The sequence below is a fragment of the Eptatretus burgeri genome, chromosome 3 (assembly GCF_056783735.1).
Source record: "Eptatretus burgeri isolate ZD-2024b chromosome 3, Ebu_testis_v1, whole genome shotgun sequence".
NCBI classification, from domain to species: domain Eukaryota; kingdom Metazoa; phylum Chordata; class Myxini; order Myxiniformes; family Myxinidae; genus Eptatretus; species Eptatretus burgeri.
Window position 1 is genome coordinate 130,364,120 of NC_140963.1, and position 27,778 is coordinate 130,391,897.

The window sequence follows — 27,778 nt, forward strand, 5'->3', positions numbered from 1 at the left end:
GATGGGAGAAGTTCAATTGTCTCATTTATAATCGTTTTATCCACAGTTCTCAGTGTAAACAGATTTGAGTAGAAATCCTCCATTGAGTGTTTATTGTCACTGGCAAGTCAGAACACCGTTCGAAGAGTGTAAACTGTGTAAACTGTGAATCTGCGAGAGGTCTTGACAGCCTTCTCAAGGTTGAAGAACTCCTTATTTGGAGTCTCCAGTGGAAATCTGCTCATCCAAAGGTGAACCATTACTCCAGGCACACACTCCTTGCCTAATTCAGCCAGTAGGGTCTTTTTTTCCACACCAACTGCTGATAGTGATCACTTCCACTGGATGTTCTAGCTTCTTGTTCATATTTAAGTACATCTGCTTTGAGAGCACTTACACTGAACAACAAATTTCAAAAAAATTTTTTTACTGGAGATGTGTAAAGTGATTAAGACTAATTTGGGTACGCTGATTTCAAAAATCAAAACCGTTTTGCTGTATCACGTCAGGATTTTCAGGAACAGAAATATTCCCATTGCCTAGAAGTCAGGATTTCAATGAAATTTACATATGTCTTTAACATGTCTATTTCGTACAATTGTTGTTAACTTGTGTTATATTTCTTTCTTTCAGATAAAGATGAGTCGGCGTTCCTGTACCAATCATCCTGACAACTTCTGTTATGTCTGTGGTCGGTATACCAAAAAAGATCAACAGCGAAGTATATCTACAGCAGTGAAAATGAAGGCCGCCTACTTTCACTACTTCGGGTGTAAGGTGGGGGACCAAGAACAGAGCATGGGCACCACACATCTGCTGCACAAGCTGTCACACAACCTTGACTCAGTGGTTGGTGGGCAAGCGCGCGAGCATGCCATTTGCGGTGCCCATGATATGGCGTGAGCCGCAGAATCATCATGATGATTGTTATTTCTGCTGCACAAGCATCGCCGGCTTCAACAAGAAGAATAAAGGTCACATCAAGTACGCTGACTGCGTCTCTGCTCGTAAACCTGTGCCTCATGATGACGAGAACCCCGTTCCAACACCTCCAGCTGATCAGAACATAGCTGTAAGCAGTGGTGAAGAGGATGGTGATGATGAACCTTTTGAACCCGACACTCAAGAATCACACCTTCTGAACCAGGGAGACTTAAATGATCTTGTAAGAGATCTCTCGCTGTCAAAGGCGAAGGCAGAGCTCCTTGGATCAAGGCTGCAGCAGTGGAATCTACTTGAACCTAACACCAAGATATCCTTGTTCAGAGCACGTCACAGAGACATGGCTGAGTTCTTTGAGATGGAAGACACGATGACATTCTGCAGTGACATCAACGGTCTGTTGAAAGAACTTGGGTGTGATCACGATCCTGCAGACTGGCGCCTCTTCATCGACTCGGGGAAGAACAGCTTGAAGGCTGTTTTGCTCCACAATGGCAACGAGAAACCATCAGTCCCACTGGCTCACGCGTTCGGCATGACAGAGACCTATGAGACTATGCGGCAGCTGCTTGATTCCATCAAGTACAATGACTTCAACTGGCACATCTGTGGAGACTTGAAAGTGGTGGCGCTGTTGTTAGGGCTGCAGTCAGGCTACACGAAATACATGTGCTTCCTTTGTCTCTGGGATAGCAGAGACGACAAGAATCACTGGACGAAGAAAGATTGGGAAGAGCGAAAAGAGCATGTACCTGGTCGACACAACGTGAAGCATGTCGCCCTTGTCGACCCAGCCAAGGTTTTCCTTCCACCACTCCACATAAAGCTCGGCTTGATGAAAAGTTTTGTACGGGCAATGGATCTGAATGGGCGTGGGTTTTTATACCTCAAGGAAAAGTTTGGCAACACCTTGTCGGAGGCCAAGATCAAGGCTGGTGTCTTTGTTGGACCGCAAATCCGACAGATTATGAAGGACGAAACTTTTCCGACAACTCTAAACCCCAAAGAGCTGGCAGCGTGGAGGAGCTTCAAAGCTGTGACGGACAACTTCTTGGGGAACGAGCGCACGGACAACTATGAAGAAATAGTGCAGCAGCTGCTGGAGTCCTTCAGGAAACTTGGCTCCAGGATGTCCCTGAAAATCCATTTCCTACACCAGCACCTGAACTTCTTCCCTGACAACTTGGGAGCAGTCTCGGACGAGCACGGCGAGCGATTCCACCAAGAGATTTCACTCATGGAGACGCGTTACCAAGGGCGGCACAACCCGAACATGATGGGCGATTTCTGCTGGTTCCTGCATCGTGAAACTGACACAGAGCAGCACAAACGCAAAGCCAAATGCCTAAAGCATTTTTAATTACATTCTAGTGGAGTTTTTCTGTAATTTCTATAATTTTGAAGCATTCATGATGAAATAAATGAATAAATGAATTTTTGTAAATTTCATTGAAATCCTGACTTCTAGGCAATGGGAATATTTCTGTTACTGAAAATCCTGACGTGATGCAGCAAAACGGTTATGATTTTTGAAATCAGCGTACCCAAATTAGTCTAAATCACTTTACACATCTCCAGTAAAAAATTTTTGTTGTTCAGTGTTATCAAACCTTGTGTAGTTGATAGTAGAAAATCGTGCAAATTATGATACAAGCATCAAATTTGGCATTTCTGTTCTGCAGGGCTTTCTGATCAAATCTGCCCGATTGGCCATTTGAAAATCCAAATTTTGAAAAATTTGAAGAAAAAAAAAAAAAATTAAAAAAAAAATTTGAAGTCACAGCTGGCTGAAATTATTGAAGCGCAAGTGAACATCCCAGACAGAGAACCTAGGGGAGATGCAGTCATCATTGATGGCTCAGTACTTATCAATGCCCTACCTCCACACACTTCAAAGATATTTGATGACTATGCTAAAGAAGACCATCCCAAAGGTGGAATCCTATGGTGCCACGTACGAGAGGGTGGACGTAGTGTTGGATGTGTACAAGAAGTCAAGTCTGAAGTCCGAGGCAAGGTCGAAAAGGGGGCAAGGAATCAGAAGAAGAGTGACAGGAACCAGTAAGACCCCAAGTAACTGGAGAAGCTTTCTTCGAGATGACAGCAACAAGACTGAGCTTTTTCACTTCCTTGCGGAAAAGATGTGTGAAGCACAGACGACAAGCACAGTCATTGTCACAAAAGGAGAAGATGACATTAGCAACACAAGGAAGTCACTGGATGCTGTTTCTCCATGTTGTCATGAAGAAGCTGACACTCGAATATTTGTACACGCCAGGGATGCAACGACGGATGGTAGCAAGTCCATTATCATTAAGGCTAATGACATGGACGTACTAGTCATAGCAATATCTGTACTGCCATTCTTACAGGAACCAGGTCTTGAGAACATGTGGATTGCCTTTGGCCAAGGAGCCAAGGCATGATGGATTCCAGTCCATGAGGTAGTTTCTGCAATAGGGCCTGAGAAAGCTTGAGGGATCCCATACTTCCATGCATTCACTGGATGTGACGTCGTGTCTGCCTTCCGCGGTAAAGGGAAGAAATCTGCATGGCAGACTTGGAACGTCTTTGATGATGGTTCTGAAACATTCACCAATCTCAGCCAGCATCCAACATTGATTCATGATATTGACTTTTTAAAGTTTTTTATTATCTTGCCAAAACGAAGTTTTTGCAAGATATGTTAGTCAGCTTGTAGGTTTTTCGTTGGTTTTTTTTTTGGTTTTTTTTTGTCTGTAATCATGTATCGATCACTCTGCAGAGCACAGTTATCATTGGAAATTTTTGTAACTTCGCATATCAGAGGCCTAAAGAGGTCCCTTTCAGCGCACAAAATTTTCAAGGTCAAGGTCAAAGGTCAAGGTCACTGTCGCAAATCAAGGGGAGTCGACGAAACCCTTATTTTTTGAGTAATTTTGATCGGATCGTCTTCAAACTTCATGGGAATATAGTTCATGGTCTGGTGCTCAGCTGATTAATTTTTGGTGGCGATTGGCCTTGACCCTCATATGTTTTTTATTTATTTCTTTATTTATTTTTTGTCTGTAATCACGTATCGATCACTCTGCAGAGCACAGTTATCATTGGAAATTTTTGTAACTTCGCATATCAGAGGCCTATAGAGGTCCCTTTCAACGCATAAAATTTTGAAGGTCAAGATCAAAGGTCAAGGTCACTGTCCCAAATCAGGGGAGTCGACGAAACCCTTATTTTTTGAGTAATTTTAATAGAATAGTCTCCAAACTTTATGGGAATATAGTATATGGTCTGTCGTTCAGCTGATTAATTTTTTGTTACGATTGGCCTTGACCTTCATGGTTAGTGCCTGAGGTCAAACATATTTGACCCCAAGGTCAAATTTTCAAGTTTTAGGAACCATATCGTGTAGTACCTCAAATTGAACACCTCGATGAGTGCTTTCTAGATATGTCAAGCTTGAGACATTATGACGTCATTTGGTGACGTTATGAGGCAAACGCATATTTTTCATGGTTACTCTGTAGAACGATTCTCATCGGAATCTCTCGTAGGCAGATATTCCTGAAGGAGTCGCTCCTGGTGGATAGCAGCTCTGTTCACCACAATGTGACCTTAAAGAAGTCACACGTGGTCACCTTTTGGCAAGGTTTATTTTTTTTTTTCAAAATTTGGATTTTCAAATGGCCAATCAGGCAGATTTGATTAGAATCCCCTGAAGAATAAATGTGCCAAATTTGATGCTTGTATCATCATTTGCACGATTCCTCTCAAAAATTGCTGTTATCTGCCCCACTAACCAGACGCATTACTGGTGGCATGTGAGCAATATTGTTGACAGAAAATCTGAATTTGGGATTTCGTACAGTCCCACCACTGTCGAATATAAGGAAAGGAACACTTTTGTTTTTCTAACTTTTTCCATACCAGTCTGAAGGCATTTTCAAACTATACATCTTGTAATAATTTAACATTGAAGTCCAGTATGCACTATTACCGCAACGAAAGGATAACATACATTCCATTATAATCATATGGTGATCAGAAAAGCCAGATGGACATATGCATGTTCTCTGAACCAGATTTACCATTCCCTCGTTTACATCCAATCTGTCTAGTCAGCCCATGGTTATCTGGTTCTTTGAACAGCACACCCATGTATATTGACGGGTGTTTGGATTTTGCAGACACCAAACATCCCTAAATTATTAGCCTGGTGTGGCTTAGTGGTTAAGGCGGTGGCTTGGGATCCTGAGTTCAAGCCCCACTGGCTACTGAGTTCACATTAGGGGGGTTGACTCAGCCTGTCATCCTTCCGAAGGTCGGCTAAATGAGCATCAGTGTCCTGGTAATTATCCCTGCAGGGTCGAAGGAAACTATAAGGATTGACATCAGGAAGGGCAGCCGGCCGTAAAAACATTGCCACAAGAAAGGGTACCATGAATGGAGCCTGCAAAAAGCTGACCCCTGCTCAGGGATAAAGGCTTTCAAATGGTGTGATGAAACATCCCTAAATTAAAATTTTTGTTCAAGTTTTGCCAAAAACCTTGCACCGGGTGGATGGGCTCAGGAGTATTCCTGTCCAGTTGGGGGTTGAGTGTACAGTTATAATCTCCCTCCATACAAATTAAATTAGTCAAGTTAACAGTGTTTTAAAAAGCCTGCTAACTTTGGAAGGAATAGAATCCTTTCAGCACTGTCACTGGGGCAACTCATTAATAATACAATTTTTTTGATTACTGCTTTTCAATTCCACAGCAACTAAGAATCCCTTACAAACAACCCGACAAGAAATCTCTGAGGGTTGGATTCTCAGGTGCACAATAATTGCCACACCTGCCTTAGCATCCTCAAAGGCACTGGAGAAAAAAAGGCAACCTTTAAAAATCCTGCGCCACTCATCCTCACAAGGTTGGTTGGTGTGTGTATCTTGTAACATCAGAATATCGATTTTTTTCTTTCGTAAACATCTGCACACACACAACTGCGTCCAGGCGACGTACACAACTGCGGCCTCCATTTATGTTGAGAAATGCTAGCTTCATTTACTTTTTTTAAAACTACTACAACTATTACTACTACTCTTGGAGTTCTTTTCCGGCTTTAGTGGCACACTTCCTCAACCGCTGGAATTGAGGTTCTGAGATCCTGACTTGCTGAGGTTTGTGAATCATATTTTTCACAGTTCTTAGAAAGGCATGGAGTTTCGGGGGAAAACCCTGAATTCTCACATGCCTTTTCCTGAAGGTTTCATTGAAGAATTTAATAATTTCATCTTCTGTAACCATGGTGTCTCCATCATCCTCTTGGGCACAACACCCACTAACTGACAGGGTAGAAGAGGTATCATCGAAATCAGCCTCATCATCTCTGTCATTCTCTTCCTGATCCAAACTTATTCCTGAGGCACAAATCTCCATCGAATTTGAACCATCGGTCTTTTCATTCCGATTTATTTGCCCACGATCACATGCAGCTTCCTTCTTACCATCCCTTCCATTTTGTTCCACAAGGGTAGGATTACAGATTTCCTCTGAGGGGCTTTCTGGCTTATCAGCCTTGTCATCACAAACACACACCTTTGTGCACACCTCAGTGACGAATTCCTTTTTATCACTGCAGAGACCAAAAATATCAGAATCCCCACTTGTAGCCTCCTGAGAGGCACGAGTATTCTTAATGTCTACGTCACACTCGTACAACTTAGGCAATTCAGCGAGTGGTGCAAATGAATTAGTCAGAGTTATAATCGGTTCCGGTTCAATTACCAGTCCCGAAGAGGGATTAATTATCGATGTGAGATGCATCTTGCAAGCTCGGCACATCTGACACAACGAGTATCTTACTTTGTGTTGTCTTAGTCTCATTGACGACAGGACACAAACGTTTTTGCCCTTTTTCATGAGACACAGTCACGAACCCCTCATGTCGTCATCAGTACAGTCCTGTGCAGTGGAGGTCAGGGGACCAACCACTTCTGGTACATTAGAAGGTAGAGAGGAGGGGCCTACTGTTTTCCACTCACCAATATGTGGTGGGGAGGAGTCTGTTGCTTCCCGCTCACGAACAGGTGGTGAAGAGGATTCTCCACTTTCACCCACCCCATGACGTGGGGAGGGGGGGATCTACAATCTCCTGTCCTTGATTTTCTGATGATCTCATCAAAACGGGACAGGAGTTCTTCACATGACCGTACGCTCCACAACGATAGCATGCCATGACATCCGTGGAGGCATACATTCTATACACATGGCCGTTAATTTTTGCATGCAAAACTACGTTTAACTTTTGCTCATTTTCGGGAAATATCATGTACAGTACCCTTTTAAAAGTCATCACGTGTTTAAATTCTCCACTTCCTGAGTGTATCAGCACCATCGTGATTTTTGATACGATCGTACCGAACTTACTCAATTGAGCACACAAATCATCATTCCGAATGAAAGGGGGAGCGTTAGACACGTTCACCTTAACCGCAGGTGTGTCTAATGGGGAAACAAAGAGAAACAGGTCGGGGTGTACGACAAGGCTTTGCTCCACAACGGAGGTTACCATGTGCACCTCGGAAACGAACACAACAAACTTCTTATTCATTTGAGAGGATGCACGGATGTTGTGTAAACCAACGATCTTTCCGATTGCTCGTAACACGTCCTCCCTCGGGGGATCACACACGAGGCCATTCTTACGAGTAAGTGACTTGTACATGATATGATTCAAACGAACGTTTGCCATAGCTAAAAGTAATTTTAACAAACGAAACCTACCACAAGCGACGCTAGCAAGTGGAGGAAAAATAAAATAATAATAATAATAATAATAATAATAATAATAATAATAATAATAATAATAAGGACGAGATTCAAGAATCGTTAAAAGCAGTCAAAAAGCGTTGGCTAAAACTAGCAAACACGTCAGATGGAACACAGGCCTCAAAACCGGGAGGGGTGCTGAAAAACACCCGAACATCACCTACCGTGTGTGCTCTCTCGCTCTCTCGCTCTCGCGCTCTCTCTCTCTCTCGCGCTCTCTCTCTCTCTCTCTCTCGCGCTCTCTCTCTCTCTCTCTCTCTCTCTCTCTCTCTCTCTCTCGCGCTCTCTCTCTCGCTTCTCGCTCTCTCTCTCTCTCTCTCTCTCTCTCTCACTCTCTGTCTCTCTCTCCCTCTCTCTCACTGTCTGTCTCTCTCTCTCTCTCTCTCTCTCTCTCTCTCTCACTCTCTCTCTCTCACTCTCTCTCACTCTCTCTCACTCTCTCTCTCACTCTCTCTCACTCATTAGATAAGACAAACCAAGGAGAAAGCGGTAAAGAGAAACGAAAACCAAAACATTTAGACAATAAGAAGAGAGAAAGGAGAAGCAACACAAGCTCCACACGCACCGCCAGAGACTGAGTAACAGCACCCTGCGATTGCACGTACGTGCCAAGCAAAGTGGGGGTGGGGGGGGGAGAGAAAGACAGAGAGAGACAAAGACAAAGACAGAGACAGAGACAGAGACAGAGACAGAGAGAGAGGATGGAGAAAGAGAGAGATGGAGAATTATTTCCTTTGAAACTCCAATGCTTCAAACTGTCTCCAATGTCCTTTGAAACAAAAATTGCTTCAAACAAACATATGCCATGTAAAGGAGGGATGTTTTCACATGGCATCCACATTAATTCATGCACAGTACTTTGACCGCCATAACTATTGTAATGTGGTGAATTTGTTTCCTCCTGCAGATATCTGTAATTGAATAACACGCAAACTACAGAAGGATAGTTACATCTTTCTGGTACCCCCACGCAGTGAAACTCATGAAATAATCAGGACTGTGTAAAGCAGAGAGAACATTGTACATACAAGGCCTCAGACTCACAAGGAGATAATGATCTCCAAATAAACCAAAGCATTAATCTTATTTTTTGCATTGTGTGGAATTGCTGTTACAATTCAAATCCTAATTTTAATGAGAACTCTATGTTTCTGAAGCCTGGTGTTGTTTCATGGTTAAGATGGTTGGCTTAAGATCTTGGGGTCCTGAGTTCAAACCTCTATTGTGCCATCAACATAACACCAGCTGGGTTGACTCAACCTGCCATCCATCTGAGCTTGGCAAAATAAGTACCAGCTTACTGGGAAGAATGAGCCGTTCGAGTATCCTGTGTTGGTTGAAGTGGCGAACCATCCAGGATTGTGCCTCCTAGCAAAGGAAAACTGCATCGGTAGCCCTGTGTCTGAAGATGCGAAAGGAGTGCTGCTTCTTCTTATACATTCCTGTGGAAGCTCCTAATTAATATTAAAATGTAATCTTTTATAAATTTGCAGTGCAGTATCACCTCACTATTCCAATTAGGGGAATAATATTAACTCATCATAATCATCATCAGTGTACTGTATTCCTTACAGATTGCCGATGGTGTCGAATCAGTTCCTGGACAAAGGTTATGGTTGGCGGTTTGCCTTTGCCTTCCCAGCTGTCAGTCTTGGCAGCAATTTGGAATTTGGCCAGGGTGCCAGCAATGCCTAGCCTACTCTTTGGAAAGGACATTGTCAGATCAAGTAGATGGGTCACCCAGTTTAATGTTCATCCAAGGAATGGTGTACACTGTACACAATGGTGTACCGCCCTGGCTACAAAACACCAAGAGGACAGTTTATAGCTGCATATAAATTCTAACCCAGGTGAGACAGCTCAGAACTGAGTGTCACAATGATATAGTTACAAAATGACTTAGGGGTTAATTATTCATTTGTTATTTCTTATAATGAGTGTTGGTGTAAGTGTTTGTAAACCTCAATTAGCATCGATCGGATATCTGATGTCTAGTTAACTTCCCAGTCATCCTCACCCTCGAGTCTGTCTCTTCTCCCCATCTTCCATCTGTGTAATTGGTACATCACCCCCCATGGTTGTTTCATCGCACCTCAACATGGCATTGCCCATGTTAGCTATTTCAAGCCTCTTGCATGCATTTTACCAACATGGAGTTTTCACGTGTGCTAGTTTGCTTCTCTCCGATGCAGGTTTTACAAATAGCACCTCAACGTGAGTTGTTTCACAATTGTGAGAGCGCATGCGCAAGACCCTGCAGTGGGGAGTTGGGGGTGGGGAGGGCGTGGGGGAAGAGGCACTGCTTATGATGGTCACATCCACATACAGTCAGGATTGCCGCCAAGACAGTCACTCACACACAGTCAGCCTGGGACAGCCAGTGGCAGTGCAGACCAAAGGAGTGCCTGACACACACAGCCAGGGATGCACAGAGAGTGAGCCACACAGCCATCGGCACCAGTACAGACAGCCCGGGATAACGATGGACAGAGCCACAGAGATGCATGCCAATCCAGCACAGCCGGGATGCCCTGCTGGTGCCGCACAGTCACAGACAGCAAGCTGTGGATCACCTCGCCATAAGCACGAAGATCCAAGGTCGAGACCGGACTAGGAGAGGGGTCTGAAGTTGGCCTGCACTTGACGTCTCCAGACAAACCTGCGGCCTACTTCCCGGCACTTCACAAGAAAGACTGTGTCGACACACGCCACACTTTTGTCCATTCTCCTGTGCATCCTCTGTTCCTGATTGAGTCTGCTGTGACAAGATTATATTTAAGAATAGCACCAAGTTCTTACTGTTCCGTTAAGCCTGCCATCAGTTGCCTCACTATTTTTATCATTATTTCGCTTCTGGTGCCCCCATATTCATTTTTATTATTATTTATTACCCTGTGCTTGCGATGCAAAAAGCAGGCTTTGGCATTCAGTTGTGAACGTGCGTACGTGTCTGCATTTTAAATATTCATTTTCTCGGCAACTGTTGGTCTGATTGATACAAAGTTTTACCATCGGAGTGCCTCCACCTGCGGAATTTTTGTATTCATAATTATGTCATAGGTCACGTGGTACGGATGCCATCTTGGAAAAACGTTGCACCTCTATACCTCCTAAAACTGTTTACTGTGCAGGGTAAGTATTCTATGAATACCATCTAGTTTTTTTCAGTGCAAAGTCAAGGCTCGTGGAAGAATTCGAACAGTGAATAGATGAGGGAGACTTGGGAGATGTCAACAAATCAGAACGAGATTTGGAAAAATAAGGGATGTGGGGATTAAAGAGGGGTAGGGGAGGATGCATGGGGTGGACAAGATGGATACAGAAGGAAACCCTCGGAAAGGAAAAACTGGAAATTTGGAAGGAAGATGGCTTACAGATCGGGGGAATTAACAGGGGGAGAAAAGATCATGATTCTGGATTAGAGATTTCATGAGGTGGTGGTGGGAAGCCATCTTGAATACCTGGAGGAAAGAATTAAATTGAAGAGAATGTGGAAGTTGATTCCATAGGTGGGGAGAAAAGAGGAATGAATGAGTGGAGGTGAGCAGTGATCCTGGATTTTGGAAGCTTCACCACAAGGGGGTGATGGTGGACTGTGTGTCCTGCGGGAACGTGGGGCGAAAAAAGCACAGAAAGAGCAGATGGTGCAAGATCAGAAAAAGACAGTGACCAGAGAGGCAGAAGACAGAGAGGCCACCGACCTGTCTGTGATAGGAAAATGATTGGCCCATGGACTCGTCTTCATCGCGGGAGATTCCAATAATCTTGTAGGCCTTGGTTTCCACGGCAACAAGCTGAGCAAGGAGTGAGGCCGGGTCACCAACCCAGAGTGGGGAGCAGCGCTCCATCAAGCTGCAGATGAAGGCCTTGTCGATGGATAGAAGTTCTGGTGTGCCAAGGAAAGAATTTGGGTGAAGGAGGTGGCCCGGTCAGCGACTAGCTTTGTCTGCCAACTCTGAAATGTGGTTTGCCCAAGAGTTATCATGTTTGATAGTCAGACACAGGAGTTTGAGTGGTTGAACATTGAGTGGTTGAAGAGTTTGAAGTGGAGAGTTTGCCACTCTCTCATAGTTTCAGAGAGAAACTCTCTCTGAAAGGAGAGTTTCTCCTTTCAGAGAGAGAGAGAGAAAGAGGAGAGTGAGAGAGAGTGAGAGATTTGTCAGGATTGAAAGACATATTCCAAGTGTTTCACCAGCTTGTGATTTTTTTCAAGGTCTGAAGAGAGGGAAGAGGCTGCATGCAGCCATCCTGTCTTAAGCATGAGGGATGTCACGACAGAGGGTGGAGTCATCAGCAAATAGATAAAGAGGATTGTCTAGAGAGTCAGAGTGATCATTGATCAAGATTAGGAACAGGACTGGGCCCAGAACATTGGTTCATTGATTGGTACATTTTGCTGATTCCGTCTCACATTGAGTTCCTCTTCAGTATCATTATTCTCCCAGGTGAGCCCAGGGTTATTGCACCGATGTTTTAGGTCACCTGGAACGTAGTTCTGGGGAGCTTATGGGATGGCATGTTGTCCATCAGTCAGTCAGTCAGTCAGTCAGTCCATCTGTACGTCCACAAATACTTGCAACTTCTCTGAAACTACACAAACGATTTTGATGAAACTTTACCACAACGTACCAATGTTTCTTCATGGTATTAAAAAACAATCGAGGTCTGAGGGGGGTCTGCAGGAGTGTATGGGGGGGAGAGGTTTCCCCCCCCCCCTCCAAAGAGCTATTTGCTTTCTTCTCAGACACAGCACATACAATTCTGATGAAACTTGACTACAACATTCATTACCCGTGCTCTATCAAAGACGGTTCATGGCATTAAAAACGTTGGGGTCTACAGGGGAGTAGAGGGGGGTTACCCCCCCCCCCCAATATGTATTTGCTTTGTTTTCTGAAACCACACGCACACAATACAATTTCAATGAAACTTGACCACAACCTTTATCACCTGTGATGTACCAAAGTTTGTTCACAGCATTAAAAAAAAATCCATAAGTATTTACTTTCTTCTCCATTACATATTTTGTGAGTAATCCATGTCTTCCGGAGGTTCCCTGGTTATCTTATCCAGCCGCTACCAGGTGTACCAGGGCTATTGCCCCTATGTTTAAGTAATGTGGTGATGTTGGCTGATCTCCAAGTAGAAGATGACCTAGGGCCAATGACAGGATGAAAAGAGGAGAAAGAGGATGTGCAATAACAGCAGAGCTGTTTTTAGGACACGTGAACTGATGCTGTCCATGGACTTATTTGTTCAACTCTATTTGCTGGTATTTTGAGGCATATTGCCATCCTCCAGCATAATCAGATCCCCCTGTTAAACTGTACGTGTGCTGAAATAGCTGCACAGTAAAATTGGTTAAAACATAACCACAATGGATTCGTCGCTCGTGTGCAGAACCCTCCTGCTCGGCGTCCTGGGCGTTCATCTCCAGCGGTCTTGTGTCACTCAATACAATTTTAACGATGTAAGCATAAATAGCAGAATCAACCCCTACTTCACCGCTAACCATTCATCGATACATGCCCTCCCCTTCATCTTATCAGCTGTCAAATTCCTTTCTATTCTCTTTGCACCCCCCCCCCCCTCACGCTCCCCTATCCTTCCTTTCTCCTATCCTCCTCTCTTCTCTTTCTTTGCTCAATCTTATCAACGAGTACACCCATTCTCTATGGGAGTGATCGGAAGAGTCATGATATTCTCCTCTCTGGGGTATATAGATTGCAGTAGATCTAATCTCGGGTCTGTTCTTCTGTGGTGGACACAATGAGCAGAGAATGCCTCAAGGATGTCGGGATTCTTCCAGATTTCTTTCAGTTTAGTGTTACACAGCAGTATATGCGACTGCTGAAAAAGGTAAACATACGTATTTGTGGTTTGTAATATTTTTCACTTCTGATAAGCCTCTTCTTCTTACTCATTTTCAAGCCCCAGAAAACGCCACAATAAGCTATTTATACATGCTAGCATGGCATTTGTTCAAGGAGGAAAAACCCCACTGGGGAGAGGGGATATTATTAGGATTAATATTTTGTAATAACATTAATATTATGCAATTATCATTCGTGTTATTAGTTATTATTGGTTTTATCAGAAGCGGCCTTGGAAAAACACCACGATTAGCTATCTTAACACAGATATACACCTTAACACGGACTTCACCCAATGCCGAACACCCCTTGGGGAGGGAGGAAAATTAAGTCGCTACAACCTCCATCATGTGACCCATAATCCTTCTGTCAAATTTGGTTGAGATTGGATCAGTAACGACTGAATGTATCGTGGTAAAAAAAACTGTCAGACACCAAATGGTGTATTTTAGTTTATGTTTACACCCCCTCCCCCTTACCAAGCATATCAATAAATAGATGGCTCCGAAGAGGCTATTCCCTTGGCTTCATCGATGAAAATTCATTTCCACTCAAGGGTATAATTCCAACCTCCTTAATATTTCCTATTACTACCTTAATTAAGACAAATCCTCACTTTCTTATAAAATGTTCATCATTTGTTCACATCTATCTCAAACTTCATGACTTCCTTTCCATATTTGTATGCACACACTCCCTGATGAGCTGTTAGCTCCTCAACTTCTCCAAATGCACATTTTCCCGCTATTTCGTTGGCAATGTGCGTTCTTGTCTGTTGCAGCGTGCTGTGCCGTCTCTGTGTTGGTACGGTAAGCTAAGTGTGTAATAAAAGCATACCTCGGCATTTATTAACATCTAATAGCTCTCTGAGTCGAAACATGTAAACACCTCAGGACCAATTCCAACAATTATTGTGAGTAAAAACCCTGTCATTTCAACACTATTATAATTGCAACCTTGAAGAATGGCACAGTGTACTGGATAATTAAAGCTGAACTTGGCAAGTGCATCTGGACATAAAATGTCTGAGCTGAAACAGTCTCTCCTGGATTGATTTTTCCATTAAGCCCTTGATAGTCATGCAATTATATGAACAAGCTTCATCAACAGCCAGTCATTGTTTAGAATTTTTTTAACAAGATTTCACTGTTAATATGAAAGAACCTTTGTTTTGATTCAGAACTTAATATATCCTTTTAAATCAGAATATAAAAATAAATGGCATTGACAAAATTATTGACACCCGAGACTTAATATTTGGTAACACAGCCTTTAGATAAAATAACTGCAGTCAAGCACTTCCTATAGCCATGAATGAGCTTCCTACACATCTCTACTGGCAGTGTGATCCACTCTTCTTGTGCAAACTGCTCCAGTTCTCCCAAATTTGAAGGATGCCTTCTCCCAACTGCTGTTTTCAGATCTCCCCACAGGTGTTCAATGGGATTAAGATCTGGACTAATTGCTGGCCAGTTCAGAACAGTCCAGCATTTTGTCTTGAACCATTCCGGGGTGCTTTCTGAAGTGTGTTTGGGGTCATTGTTCTGCTGCAAGACCTGTGACCTTCGACGGAGACCCAGCTTTCTGACACTGGGTTGAACATTGCACTCCAAAATGCCTTGATAATCTCCTGATTTCATAATGCCATGCACACATTGAAAGCACCCAGTGCCAGAGGCAGCACAGCAACCCCAAAACATCACTGAACCTCCTCCATTGTTTGACTGGCGGGAAAGGTGTTCTTTTCTTTGAAGGCTTCATTTTGTTTTCTGTAAACAGAGAAAATGTGCTTTACCAAAAAGCTCTAATTTGGTCTCATCTGTCCACAGGACATTCTCCCAGAAGGATTTTGGCTTGTTCCGGTGTGTTTTGGGAAACCAGTCAGGCTTTCTTATGTCTGTCTGTCTCTGTCTCTCTCAGTCTCAGTAGTGGGGTCTTTTTGGGTCGCCTACCATAGAACCCCCTTTCATTGAATTGGCGATGGATGGTGCGAGTTGAAACTGTCGTACTTTGTGGATGAATGTCAGCTTGAATCTGTTTGGCAGTTGATCGAGGTGCTTTCTCCACCATTCGGACAATCTTTCGCTGCAATCTTCGATCAAGTTTTCTCTTGCGGCCACGTCCAGGGAGGTTGGCTACAATGCCATGGGCCTTAAACTTCCTGATAACATTGTGTACGGTAGATACAGGAACATCAAGGTTTCTGGAGATGGACTTGTAGCCTTGAGATTGTCCATGCTTGGCTGCAATATTGTCTGACCTCCTCAGACAATTCTCTGGTTTTCTTTCTTTTTCTCCATGCTCATTGCAGTCCACACAGTGACACAAAACAGCAGAATAACTCCTTTTCTCTTTTCAAACTGGTTGAATGAGTGATTTTTATCTTGCAGGCACCTGCAACTCACCACAGGTGAGTTCAATTCCAAAGTAAAGGAGAATCACCGGCTTAAAATCTAATTATTTCGAACAACTTCTAAAAGGTGCCAATCGTATTGTCTGGGCCATTTTAGGATTCCTGTGTGGAATAAGCTAACATTCTGTAATTTTTTCAGCTTTTTTGGTTTTGTTCCACTACAAACCAAAGTAATACATATGTGGATACCAAAATATTTTTTAATGTCAACTATTTTCTGGAAGAAATGGTGCATTATTTGAAAAAAGTGCAAGGATGCCAATATTTTTGGCCATGACGGCACATACATCCATACATAAATACACTTACTCCATTATATATTGATACTCATTAATTGTAAACTGCTACTCACTTCCAACAAGCTGCTGTTGTTGCTGTTCAAGACGTGTCCTTCGCCAATCTCCACAATCAGGCTCAACTGCACGTCGTGGCAAGCTGTGACTATACCCATCCGTGGCATTGTGCTGACCAGCTTTTGCACGCTCACCAACTACAGCAACACCACCTCCTGGCCAGCCCTTTTGCTTTCCTTTGTCTGGTTCCTCTTGATATTTTGACTGAGGGAATAACAGTAACATGAAAAATTGAAATGCGACAGTCAAAGTTGCAGGTAATATATATATATATATATATATATATATATATATATATATATATATATATATATATATATATATATATCGGTGGGAGTTAATATTAAAAGCTTGGCAGAACACAAGCAGGTACAAGAAGCAAGAAGGTTTTGGATGCCTAAGTAAAATGGCCACAGATGGGAAATAAAAATTAATCCTGGAAAGAAAAGTTGTGGAAATACCAAAAATAAGCTCCAACAGAGATCATCACTTTTTTAAAAAGGGAGATTTTGGAGCATGACGAACAGCAGAGGGAAAATAGAATTACTGTAGGTGTCATCCTCTTCACAATATTCTCACACAGTACATGCTGTGCTCACAAATTAAAACAGCAGTTCTGTTGTGTTTGGAACAAATTAAAGCAAACATGTTTTTATATATATTTTGAGACAAGAGGGACAACACGGCATGGTACTGATAGTAGGGCTACAGCGATGCTCGCACACGCACACAGTCGGTCTGGGACAGCCAGAGACAGCACAGACCAGATGACTGAACGATGGAGGATGCCTCATCTGTGGTTGGCTTTACAGGCCAGCTTTGCTATATGATTAGCCCAGGAGAGGTTGTGACTGGTGGTGAGGCCAAGAGCTTCCAAGAGTTTGAAACTATTCCAGTGGCTGACCATGGCAATGGATAGGTATGTTACTTTGAAGATCTTCTGAAGGATTCATATCCATACGATTGGAAATACTGTATATACGGAAACACGCAAGTGATTTGTGCACAGTAATCATAAATAAGTTTTTGGAAAAAAAAAAGTGGTGGATGTTTTGTCGAGTGGATGGCAACCACAAGACAGAATGCAACCACACCTGACAGTTACTGTAGTACGCTCGGAGCATAGACTCTGAAAGATGGCCGGACTATAACTTTCTCATGAGCTGACGCAGATAGGTTGTCACCGGCTTGTGATCCAGTGAGGGCTCATCTCACACTAGCTATAAAATAAGATTACAATAAATTTTACCAGTAATCCCAAATGAACCCATTTGTTTACACGACAAGATGGCAGAAGCATGAGGTGCATGCCATTCCTTAGTAAACAAGGAGAAAAAGACATAAAATATCATAGCCCCCTGTGGTTTTAGAAATTTTGCTGTACGGAGTTCAAATGCTGACCCACAGTTACAAGATTTATGTGTATGCACAACTGACTTGAGTGGTCATGTGACATACAAGAACATTTGTGACATGTGACATTTGCCAAGTTTGAACAAAATCAGACCATGCATGTTCAGGAAATGGTTAGGGACACATTTAATAACAAAATGGCTACCAGTCGACCATCTTAGATCTGATCTCGAAAAAAATGATGTGCATACGTAAGCCATCATTCATAAGCAGTTGTCAAGTTTGAGCAACATCGGCAAATGCATCTCCGATAAATGGTTGAGGACGTGTTCAACATCGGGGTTTTTTACAACTAAAATGGCCACCAGTCGGCCATCTTTGATTGCATCAAGAAACAAAATCATATGTTGTCTTTGTACCAAGTACGAATAAAATCGGTGCATACATGTCCGAGATATGGTTGGACGCACGCAGGCACGGATACGAAAATCAAGACCAAATCCATAAGCCCCTGTTTTGGGCTAAGTCAAACGGGGGCTAATAAATAAATAATCACACGACATGATAGAAAGGTAAAATTCACAGAAAACAAAACCACAAGTGAAAAATCTATTTATTGTTATGATGCGATATTTCATTTTTGGCCCTAACTCTCAATGGCAAAGAATCACTTAAAAATTGTAGTATTCAGATGTCGATCCGGATCTTCACCAAAATGTAATCAATCCATCCTTGTCACACTCCAAACTTATCCACTAAGATTTGTCCAATTATGTCTCTAATTTTTTGAGATCTACTTCTCACAGATAGACAGACAGACAAACAAACAGGGGTGAAAACATAACCTCCGTCATCCACCTTCAGTGGCAGAGGTAAATAGAGGGTTCATAGAACACTTTACCACATGCAGTCTTGAGAAAAAGCACCATGGAAAGGGTATTTAAACCCTTGCTTTGCATTTCTGAACACGATCTATATTTCCCACACGTCGCCATTTTTCCTGAATCTCGATATTCCCGAACGCTGAGCGTGAACGGCAAATTTGATTGGTCAGGATGGCTACAATGGCATCATATTTTGTCCAAGAACTGCAAAACTGGAGGTTGTTGGAAGTGACAAGAAAGCAATTTGTGTTCTACAGTATTCAAGTACATAATTCAATTGAAATATGTAAAACTAGAGGGGGAGCACTCGGTAGAGTGCAAAACCTCCGCCGCCAATACTGCTAGGTCACTCAACTACCCCTGATATCCTATTCATTCAATTTGACGTCAACAGTGCTCACAGAGTTATAGTTTGCAACTTGCCCTTTTACATACTCAATTCATTCGTCGAGTGGAGTGGTCTAGATTCCTTGAGACAGAAATTGATTTTACGTGGGTATATCCACCTGAAGTTCCAAAATCAGCTGCAATTATAATTTTGGCATGTTTTTTTTGTTGGAAATCACTGATAACATGTAGAAATGCAAAAAAAAAAAATCGAAATTTTGTTGAAAAAAATTTTCCAAATTTTTTTTTTCCTCTAACAATTTTTTTTGGGGGGGGGGGAGGGTTGGAAATCACTTAAAACATGTAGAAATGCAAAAAAAAAATTCAAATATTTTTTCAAATTGGTCGCCATAGCGGCCATATTGGATTTTGGACCAAGTCCAAAATCTAATGGCATGATCCTTGGACCAGACCTAACCCCCCACCAAGTTTCGTCGAAATCCGTTGAGGAGTTTTTCCCGTAATACTGTTCACAAACAAACAAACAAACAAACAGAAAGGGGTGAAAACAGCAACCTCCATCCATCTTCGATGGCGGAGGTTAATTAGGGTTTTAAAGGCTGTAGAAAAAAAAAAAAAATTTCGGAAGTTTACCACAGTTGATGCATCGTCTTTTACACTTTAGCTTGGAAGAGAATACGTCCAAGACATTCAGATTCCGAGTCAACTCTATTAAACAGCAAAGGTAAAAACTCTCCAAAAAACCCCTGCCAGGAAACCCCATTAAACCAAAGCTGTTAAGCGTATTCACATATTATGAAACCAAAGGCAAAATGATGCCGCTGCAACGCCACCTGAGTTAACACGTGAAATTAGTTATTCATGCCTGTTGTTTGTGTCCTTTATGAAGTCCCTATAAACATTAAGATTCCTGATGTTTGGAATGTTTTTCAATTAGATTTGACTTCCAGGCAGGTTGACAGAGTAAAAATATCACTTCACTCGTCTCTACGCATGATTGGGAGAAGATTGCGTACAATTTGCCCAATTCAGAGCTAAAGTGCTAAAAACTGCAGGTTTGTGTTCCGATTCATGTTCTGCGTCGTTCAAAATGTAACATTCAATTTAAATTGAGTTGTTACTCGATCATAGACTGACGTCTGTACACACAGACAGACAGACAGACTGCCTCGCTGAGAGAATCTGGTGATGATGTTATTCAAAGAGTCATGACACTGTTTCACAAGTCATGACACAAGACCTAAAGGAAATGTGTGTTTCATGATCTGAGAAAATTCTCCAAGAAATAAATGGCCAGATTGTATTCACACGGCCCCAGGTAGACTGCATTCACGTAGACCGTGGGATGCTGTAGTTGCGTTGCGTACATGGCCTGGATTTCTGGCGTGGGATGGCCTGGATTTCAAAAGCAAAACAAAAAAATTACCCCCGTGTGGGGGTGACTGTCATCTCTATAATACCACAAGTTCTCAATGTTCAGTTATGACCGAAGACTACTGCGCAGCTCGAACTGCGCAGTTTGGTTAAAGATGACTCGGCATTTTGGCGCGCGCACTACATTATATTTTGAAAATAAATGCCGACGTTTACATTTCGGATTTTGAAACTTTTGCACCTTCGGCGGAAAATGTATACATATACAAGGTCAGCTGCTATGCAATGACACAATTCACTAACTTTTACCATGCCCAGTAGAGAATATATAGCCTCCTGAAGGTAGGGCAGTTTTTGCAAACTTTGAAGTCACGTGAAGCAAAAATGAAAGTGAAATTCGAAAATCCATCCCAACCAAATTTAGATATTGTCCCATGCATTCATATGCCACAATCAAATTCAAGATCGCTTGAGAAATGTAGGAGGAGATAGATTTTGAAAATCGTCATTTTCGCATTTTTTGCCAACTTTGAAGTCACGTGACACGAAAATGCAAGCGAATATCGAAAATCCGGCTCGACCAAATTTAGATATTGTCCAATAGATTCATATGCTTCAATCAAATTCAAGATCGCTTGAGAAATGGCGGAGGAGATAGAATTTGAAAATCATCATTTTCGCAACTTCAAAGGCCTCGTGACCTTGACCTTGACCTTCGGTGACCTTGAAAGTCATACCATTGTGTACGTCTCATCGACCTCTATCAGGATCACTAATGACCAGATCTCCCGCTTCAACTTCATTGTGAACAGACGGACGGACGGACAGATCGAAGGACATCGACACCCATATTATTAGGTCATGCTCGAAGAGATGACCTAATGAAGGGCTATTTCGGTGTTAATGAGTTTCAGTATAAATCGCTGAAGGTTGTAACAACATGGGCTTGATCATTATGAATGTGGCCATCAGTCCTTAAAAGCAAACAATGGTGCATATCCTTCCATACCACAATATTGCATGAAATGTTGAATGAGATTGGTGGAATATGCAGGATACATTTTGAAAGTGCAAGAAGCTTGAATGGAGTGCTGCTTTAAAACATATTGTCTTTATCCTGTACAATATTACACAGATTGAAACTTTCATGGGAAGGAGTGGTGACCTCCCTTACATACTTGTGATGATGTAAACACTGTCAAGTTTGCACATGTACTTCATGTATATGTGTAGATGGGTGTGGGTTCCTAATGGATGTAAGACATGTGTCCCATGGATCTCATTCTCATTCTTCTACACCTCCCATTAGTGTCGTTCTATTCATTAAAAAGCGATCCCGCGGTGCTCTTGGGACGAACACCAAACACTTGGAGCCTCTGGAGGGATACCGGTGTGGTGGGTTTGTTCAATCCATTGGGCGTGCTACGTACAGCCCACCCCAATAAAAGTGGTGGGTGAATGCAAAAAAAAAAAAAAAAAAGGAGGACCTGGTGGCTGGTAAGCATCCTCTGCCGTGACATCCCTCATCCTTCAGAAAGGCAGGCAGAAGCCTCTTCCCTCCTCTTCAGACTTGACAAAATCACAAAGTGGTCAAATTCGACCTCACACTCTCACTATCTCTTTACCATCTGGCAAACCCTCCTATCTACTTTCTCAACAATCTTCTTGAGGAAGTTTAATCATTCAAACTCCAGGGCCTCATGATCAGCCATGACATTTCTTGGGCAAACCACATTTCAAAGTTGGCCTCCAAAGTGAGTCATCAACTGGGCAAACTGCGTCGTACAAAGTCCTTCCTTGGCACACCTGAACGCCTAGTCACCTACCCTTCATCCACAGCTTGATGCAATCAATACTGCTCTCCCCTCTGGACTGAAGCCCCTGCCTCACATCTTTCTCAGCTTGACGCCATGGAAACCAAGGCCTTCACCATTATTGGAATTCCCGTGATGAAGCTGAGTCAATGGGCCTATTACTTTCCCGTCGCTGGTAAGTCGGTGGTCTCTGTCTTCCACTGCCTCCTTTCTCGTCTTGCAGTTTCTGCTTTTCCCGTGCTTTGTCCGTGTCTCATCCTCATGTTTCTGCAGGACGCATGTGGTCCACCATCAACCCCCTTCTGGTGAAACTCCCAAAATCCAGAATCACTGCTCACCTCCAATCATTCGTTCCTCTTTTTTCCCACCTGTGGAACCAACCTCAACGTCCTCTTCAATCTCATTCTCCCCTCCAAGTCTTCAAGACACCAGTTTACTACCATCTCAGATCATCCTCCTTACAAAACCCTGATTCTTTCTGACCCCATTAACCCCCACCCCCCCCCTCCATCCTCAAGCCCACCTCCTTCCAAATTCCAATTTTTCCTTGCTGAGAGTTTGCGTCTGTATCCATCATGTCCACCTCATGCATCCTCCACTAAGCCTTCATTCCTCCCCACAACGATTGTTTGTCCACATCTCCCTCTATTTTGTCCTTCAACTCTGCTGTTGGTGTTTCCTTCCTGTCTCTCTACTGTTCCTTTTATTCTGTTTCATCCTGATCGATTCAGTGTTCTCTCTCTTCCACAAGTCTTGACTCTATACACAAAAAATAATTCACACCTCGACGTCGCCCTGTTTCAACATGACTCGATCTCAATTGCTGTGCAAGGTCTCGAAGAGTTAGTTCACTTGTCTGAGAGCTCATCCAAGAACACAACGCCAGTGAGTTTAGGAGGTACCATTTCCTGGCAGTTGGGATTTCTTTTCTTTTCGTTTTGCTATTCACTGCACTTTTATTTTTACAATTCTGCCCTCTTCTTTCCTCTGGTTATATCAGGAACCATGACAGTGGAGGTTTTAGTTTATGGATAGATGTTTCTTGTTCATCTTCAAATTGCTCGGTTGCATTTTGGGGTGAGATTGGTCTGTTAAGGCCCAGACAGTAACAAATATGTTTTTTTAATTATTTATTTATTAATGTGCTGACAAAAGTCAGAGATATGCACACTCACCTCTAAGCTATCTAGCCTGGGTTTAAATCCCGACCCAGTTATAAACTGCCATCCTGGCATATTACAGGCAGGTTGATTCATCAATTTGTGTACTAGTCCATGGGCCAGGACCAGAAATTTCACTTATTGGTACCATCTTGGGGGGACAAAGCGTAACTATGATTTTAAATTAGTCTATATATCTATGTCTGACATATTTTGGTATGATAACCATTGCTGAGAGGGAGCGTCGTAGTGGTAATCAGCTGTTTAATGTACCCACCCCAAGGAGACATTTCATTCTCAGAATGTTTCCATATTATCTCGGCAGCCTTTGCATACCTTTGCATACATCTCGGCAGCCTTTGCAGCCTGGTCATTAATTTATTAATTTTGAAAAGTTCTCAAAATCATTTGTAGCAAGTATTCTCTTTTCTGTGTTAAAATCAATCTACTTTTTTGACCAATGACTGTTTAAATTTCAAAATCCTATTAATTTTCTTTACTCTTAACCCAGCAGATAAATATTCTTAAATTCCTCTGATGTAAAACATAATTTCCTTTATCATACAATGTGGTAAGCAGTTTCTCTGGTTTGACTTTTGTAAGAAATGATTGTTGAAAACCGCTCAGCCATTCCTTCTTAGGACTTTCTTTATGAGGCGCATATGGAAGGTCTTTATGTTTCTTATGGAGTTCTTCAGGATATTCTAAATCAACCTCAAAATAATATCCTACTTTAGCTTCATCCAATTCTTTTTGAGAGGAGATAACAATGTCCTGATAAACTTTTTCATAATTTTTCTCCTGAACCCATCTCAGATTTCCATAAGGTAAAGATTGAGACATAACCCATCCATACAAATTGTGAGCATCATAATACATCAAGTAGGAACTATCTTTTTTAACATTACTAGTACGTGCCCGTAAAAAAAAAAAAATAATAATAATAATAATAAATAAATAAATAAATAAATAAATAAACCACACAGGCCGTTTCTTCGCTCTCACGTGCCCGTACGTGCGTGACCCGGAAGTTCGATATTATTCGCAGTTACGATTATTCGCAATTTATTTTTAATACCCAATTATTCAATTAGCGCCAACGTATTTTACCTTTTCGCAATGTCGAAGCAAGGAAAAACAAAAAGAGAAGAAAAGAGAGAGAAAAAATTTACTTCCTGGTTCAGAGCATACCAGCACTCTGATGTTCCCGAAATTTATACACCGTCTAATATGAAAACGATCATAACTTGGGCCATTCTGTTTATCTATAAATGCGCATAAGAAATCGAGAAATTATTAGAATACACGAAGTCATCACTCTCCAGAAGCCCGTACGTTGTAACCCGTAATGGGGAACGTGGCTGTGCATCCCTTCCCCATCGGCCACGCCCACGCAACAACGTGTCTTCCCTTTGGTTGGTAAATAAATGGCCATAACTTGGGAAGCACTTGTCCGATTAATATCAAACCTTGAAAAGGCACATCCTCAGGTCCCCAGCAATATACCTGGCAAGTTTCAATTAGATCGGACCAGAGGTTGTCGAGAAACAGCGGACACACACACACACACACACACACACACACACACACACACACACACACACACACACACACACACACACACACACACACACACACACACACACACACACACACACACACACACACACACACACACACACACATTGCTGGAATTATAGATAGATAGTTGGGAAGATATTTGTTATGAGCTTTAGCATATCTCTTTGAACAGACTTGTGATATTCCACCTCTTTTTGCTTTCTCCATCTTCAAAAGCATATCCATATCACCGATTAATTCCAATGGTTGTTTTGTCATTCTTAACATAGCACTCCAAGCCAATCCTGGGGCTGTGTAAAGTAAAGGGGCTGTGTAAATTTTTATTATGACATACTGTTCTAAAAGTCTCAAATACATCAGCCAATAAAAGAACATCAGTTTTAAGATACAAATCGTGATATTCCCCAAGGTTCGTTATATTAAACTTCTTCCAAACATTTCGTGCTTGTGCCTAATCTTCATCAGTTATTTGACTTATATTTAAAGTAACTCATTATGGAAACTTTCCTTCGAGGGAAGTTGTGTTTCTTTAAATCTCCCAAATGAGTTCATACAATCATAAGGATATACTCCCTTTTGTGATCGGAGATCAATCTCTTCTTGATTTGAGAAATGTCATTGGAGAATTGGAAAGTTTTTAATATCTAATACCAAGTCAGATAATGAACTTGACATAAACTTCAATGTGTCAATAAATCTGATATGAGTTATGGGAGATGTAGGGATTGTTTTTGTGAATGAGATGTAATTCTGGTTAGTGTTAGGAATGGCTGAAATGTCTCCACTGATTTTACTCAACTCATTTAGAAAAAGATGTGTCATAGTGAGCGTTGTTGTGAAGAAATACTGGAATGAAAGAGGGAAGTTGGAAATTGAGATTACAATTCTGATGAGCCAGACCTCTATATTTACAAGTGACATGACAATGGTCTCTTACCTTTCGACCTTCATTAAAATATGACAGACAGCCTGTGGTGTTTAAATTTCCTTTTCTCTTCTTTTGTTAAGGAGATTGGTTTATACATTTTTTCCATAAATTGAATACTGTCTTTTTCCAGTCGTTTCACAAACTTCTCCGAGGCATCTTCTCCTCTGTAAAATTCAAAATTCTAACTTATATTCATCACCAATAGATGATTTCATATAATAACAGAAACCACAAGAAGTATGTTTTTGATATTTATTTGTGAATGATTGATTTGGATTTGGAGAAACAGTGTCTATCTTTTCAAGGATACTTTCAAAATTAGCGTATATCACAAATGGATGTTTTATAGATTTGTTAAAATCTTTGTATGATATGTTGAACCTGCTTTTGGTAAATTGATCACGGCTGATTTATGATTACTACAATATTTCAAATGTTGATTCAATCGTTATTTTGTATGAAAGGAGTTGAGACATCTCTTACAAGGATACGTTTTACATTTTCTAGTGCACAGTTGTGATTTGGTTAATCTTGATAAATTTTTGATGGAGCACAATGTGATTTTTCCCTTGAAGTAAAGTGGAGAAGGTCAATATGTGTTTCATCATTTTTATAGTTACACAAGGGAATACAAGGAAATCGAACACAGGTGGAGGCTATTCAGCCCATCATGCCAGCGCAAACACCATACTAATTTATCCACACAAGATCCTAGGAAGAAAATGCAAAAAAAAAAATTTTTTATCTTTTATTTTTATTTTTTAAAGTTTTTGTCGTTTTTTTTTTTCTTCTTCCTCTCAGGGGAGGGGGCATGAGCTTGGTTAAAAACATACAACATCAAACACCCCTCGATCTCCATAACTTCCAGGTAACTATCTAATTCTAATTTAAAAACTTAGACTTTTCTGCTGTCACTACCTTTCCAGGGAGGCCATTTCGTGCATTAACTACTCTGAGTAAAAGTCCTGTGCCTTGCTACCGTCTTAACTACTCTCCTCTTCTTTACTCTCAGGCTATGGCCTTTGTTTACTCTGTTGAATAATTCATCTGCACTTATTTTAGCTATACCTTTCATTATCTTAAACATAGCTGAATCTAGCTAGGCCCGGAATCAAGCTTGTAGCCCTGTGATGAATCCTCTCGATGTCCTTCTGTAATTGAGGTGACCAAAACTGCACACAAATTCTAGATGTGGCCTCACTAAATTCCTGTACAATATTAACACCATCTCTTTTGATTTGTAAATGACCCCCCTCCGAATATAACCTAAAACCCTATTTGCTTTAACTATAGCTGCCTGGCACTGTGCTGCCTGCTTACTGCCCATGTCTATTACCACCCCCAGATCTTTCTCCTGTGTGACATGCTCCAAAATTACCCCTTGAATGCTGTAAACTCCATTTTCATTATTCTTTCCCATCCCCAACACCTTACACTTGCCAAGGTTAAATTGCATCTGCAAATATTTTGCCCAATCTATGCAAATATCAATACTTTCCTGAATCAGATCACCACCTCCTCTGCTATCCACCTTACCTCCAAGCTTTGTGTCATCTGCAAATTTGGAAAGCTACTTTACCCCATTTTCCAAATCGCTGATGTAAATAATGAATAGTCATGGTCCAAGTACTGATCCCTGACGTACCCATCTGCTAACATCCTCCCAGCAAGACATCCCCCACTCACAGCCACTCTTTGCTTCCAACCACTAAGCCAGTTTGCAATGTAATTAGCTACCTGACCAGCCACTCCACAAGCCCTCACTTTGGCGAACAACCTCCGATGTCCCTTATCAAATACCTTCTTAAAGTCTAGATATACTATGTCCACTGTCTTTCCTTCATCCACCCAATCAGACACTGCTTCATAGAACTCTAAAACATTTGTTAAACAGGAACTACCTTTGGTAAACCCATGCTGACTACCTTTAATTAATTTGTATTTGTTTAAATGGTTCCTCATTACCTTCGCAAACTTTGTTGCGA

The 27,778-nt window shown here is 41.8% G+C and overlaps 1 protein-coding gene across 6 annotated transcripts in view; it reads right to left on the minus strand.

Annotated features, from left to right (window-relative positions):
• Positions 1-27,778, minus strand: part of LOC147030971 (LIM and SH3 domain protein 1-like) — a 214,670-nt gene that overhangs the window by 39,011 nt on the left and 147,881 nt on the right. For all 6 annotated transcript variants that reach the window (XM_085875598.1, XM_085875601.1, XM_085875602.1 and 3 more), the window contains one exon: positions 16,351-16,555. In XM_085875598.1, coding sequence (XP_085731724.1) covers positions 16,351-16,555 — 205 coding nt within the window. The remainder of the gene's footprint in view (positions 1-16,350; positions 16,556-27,778) is intronic.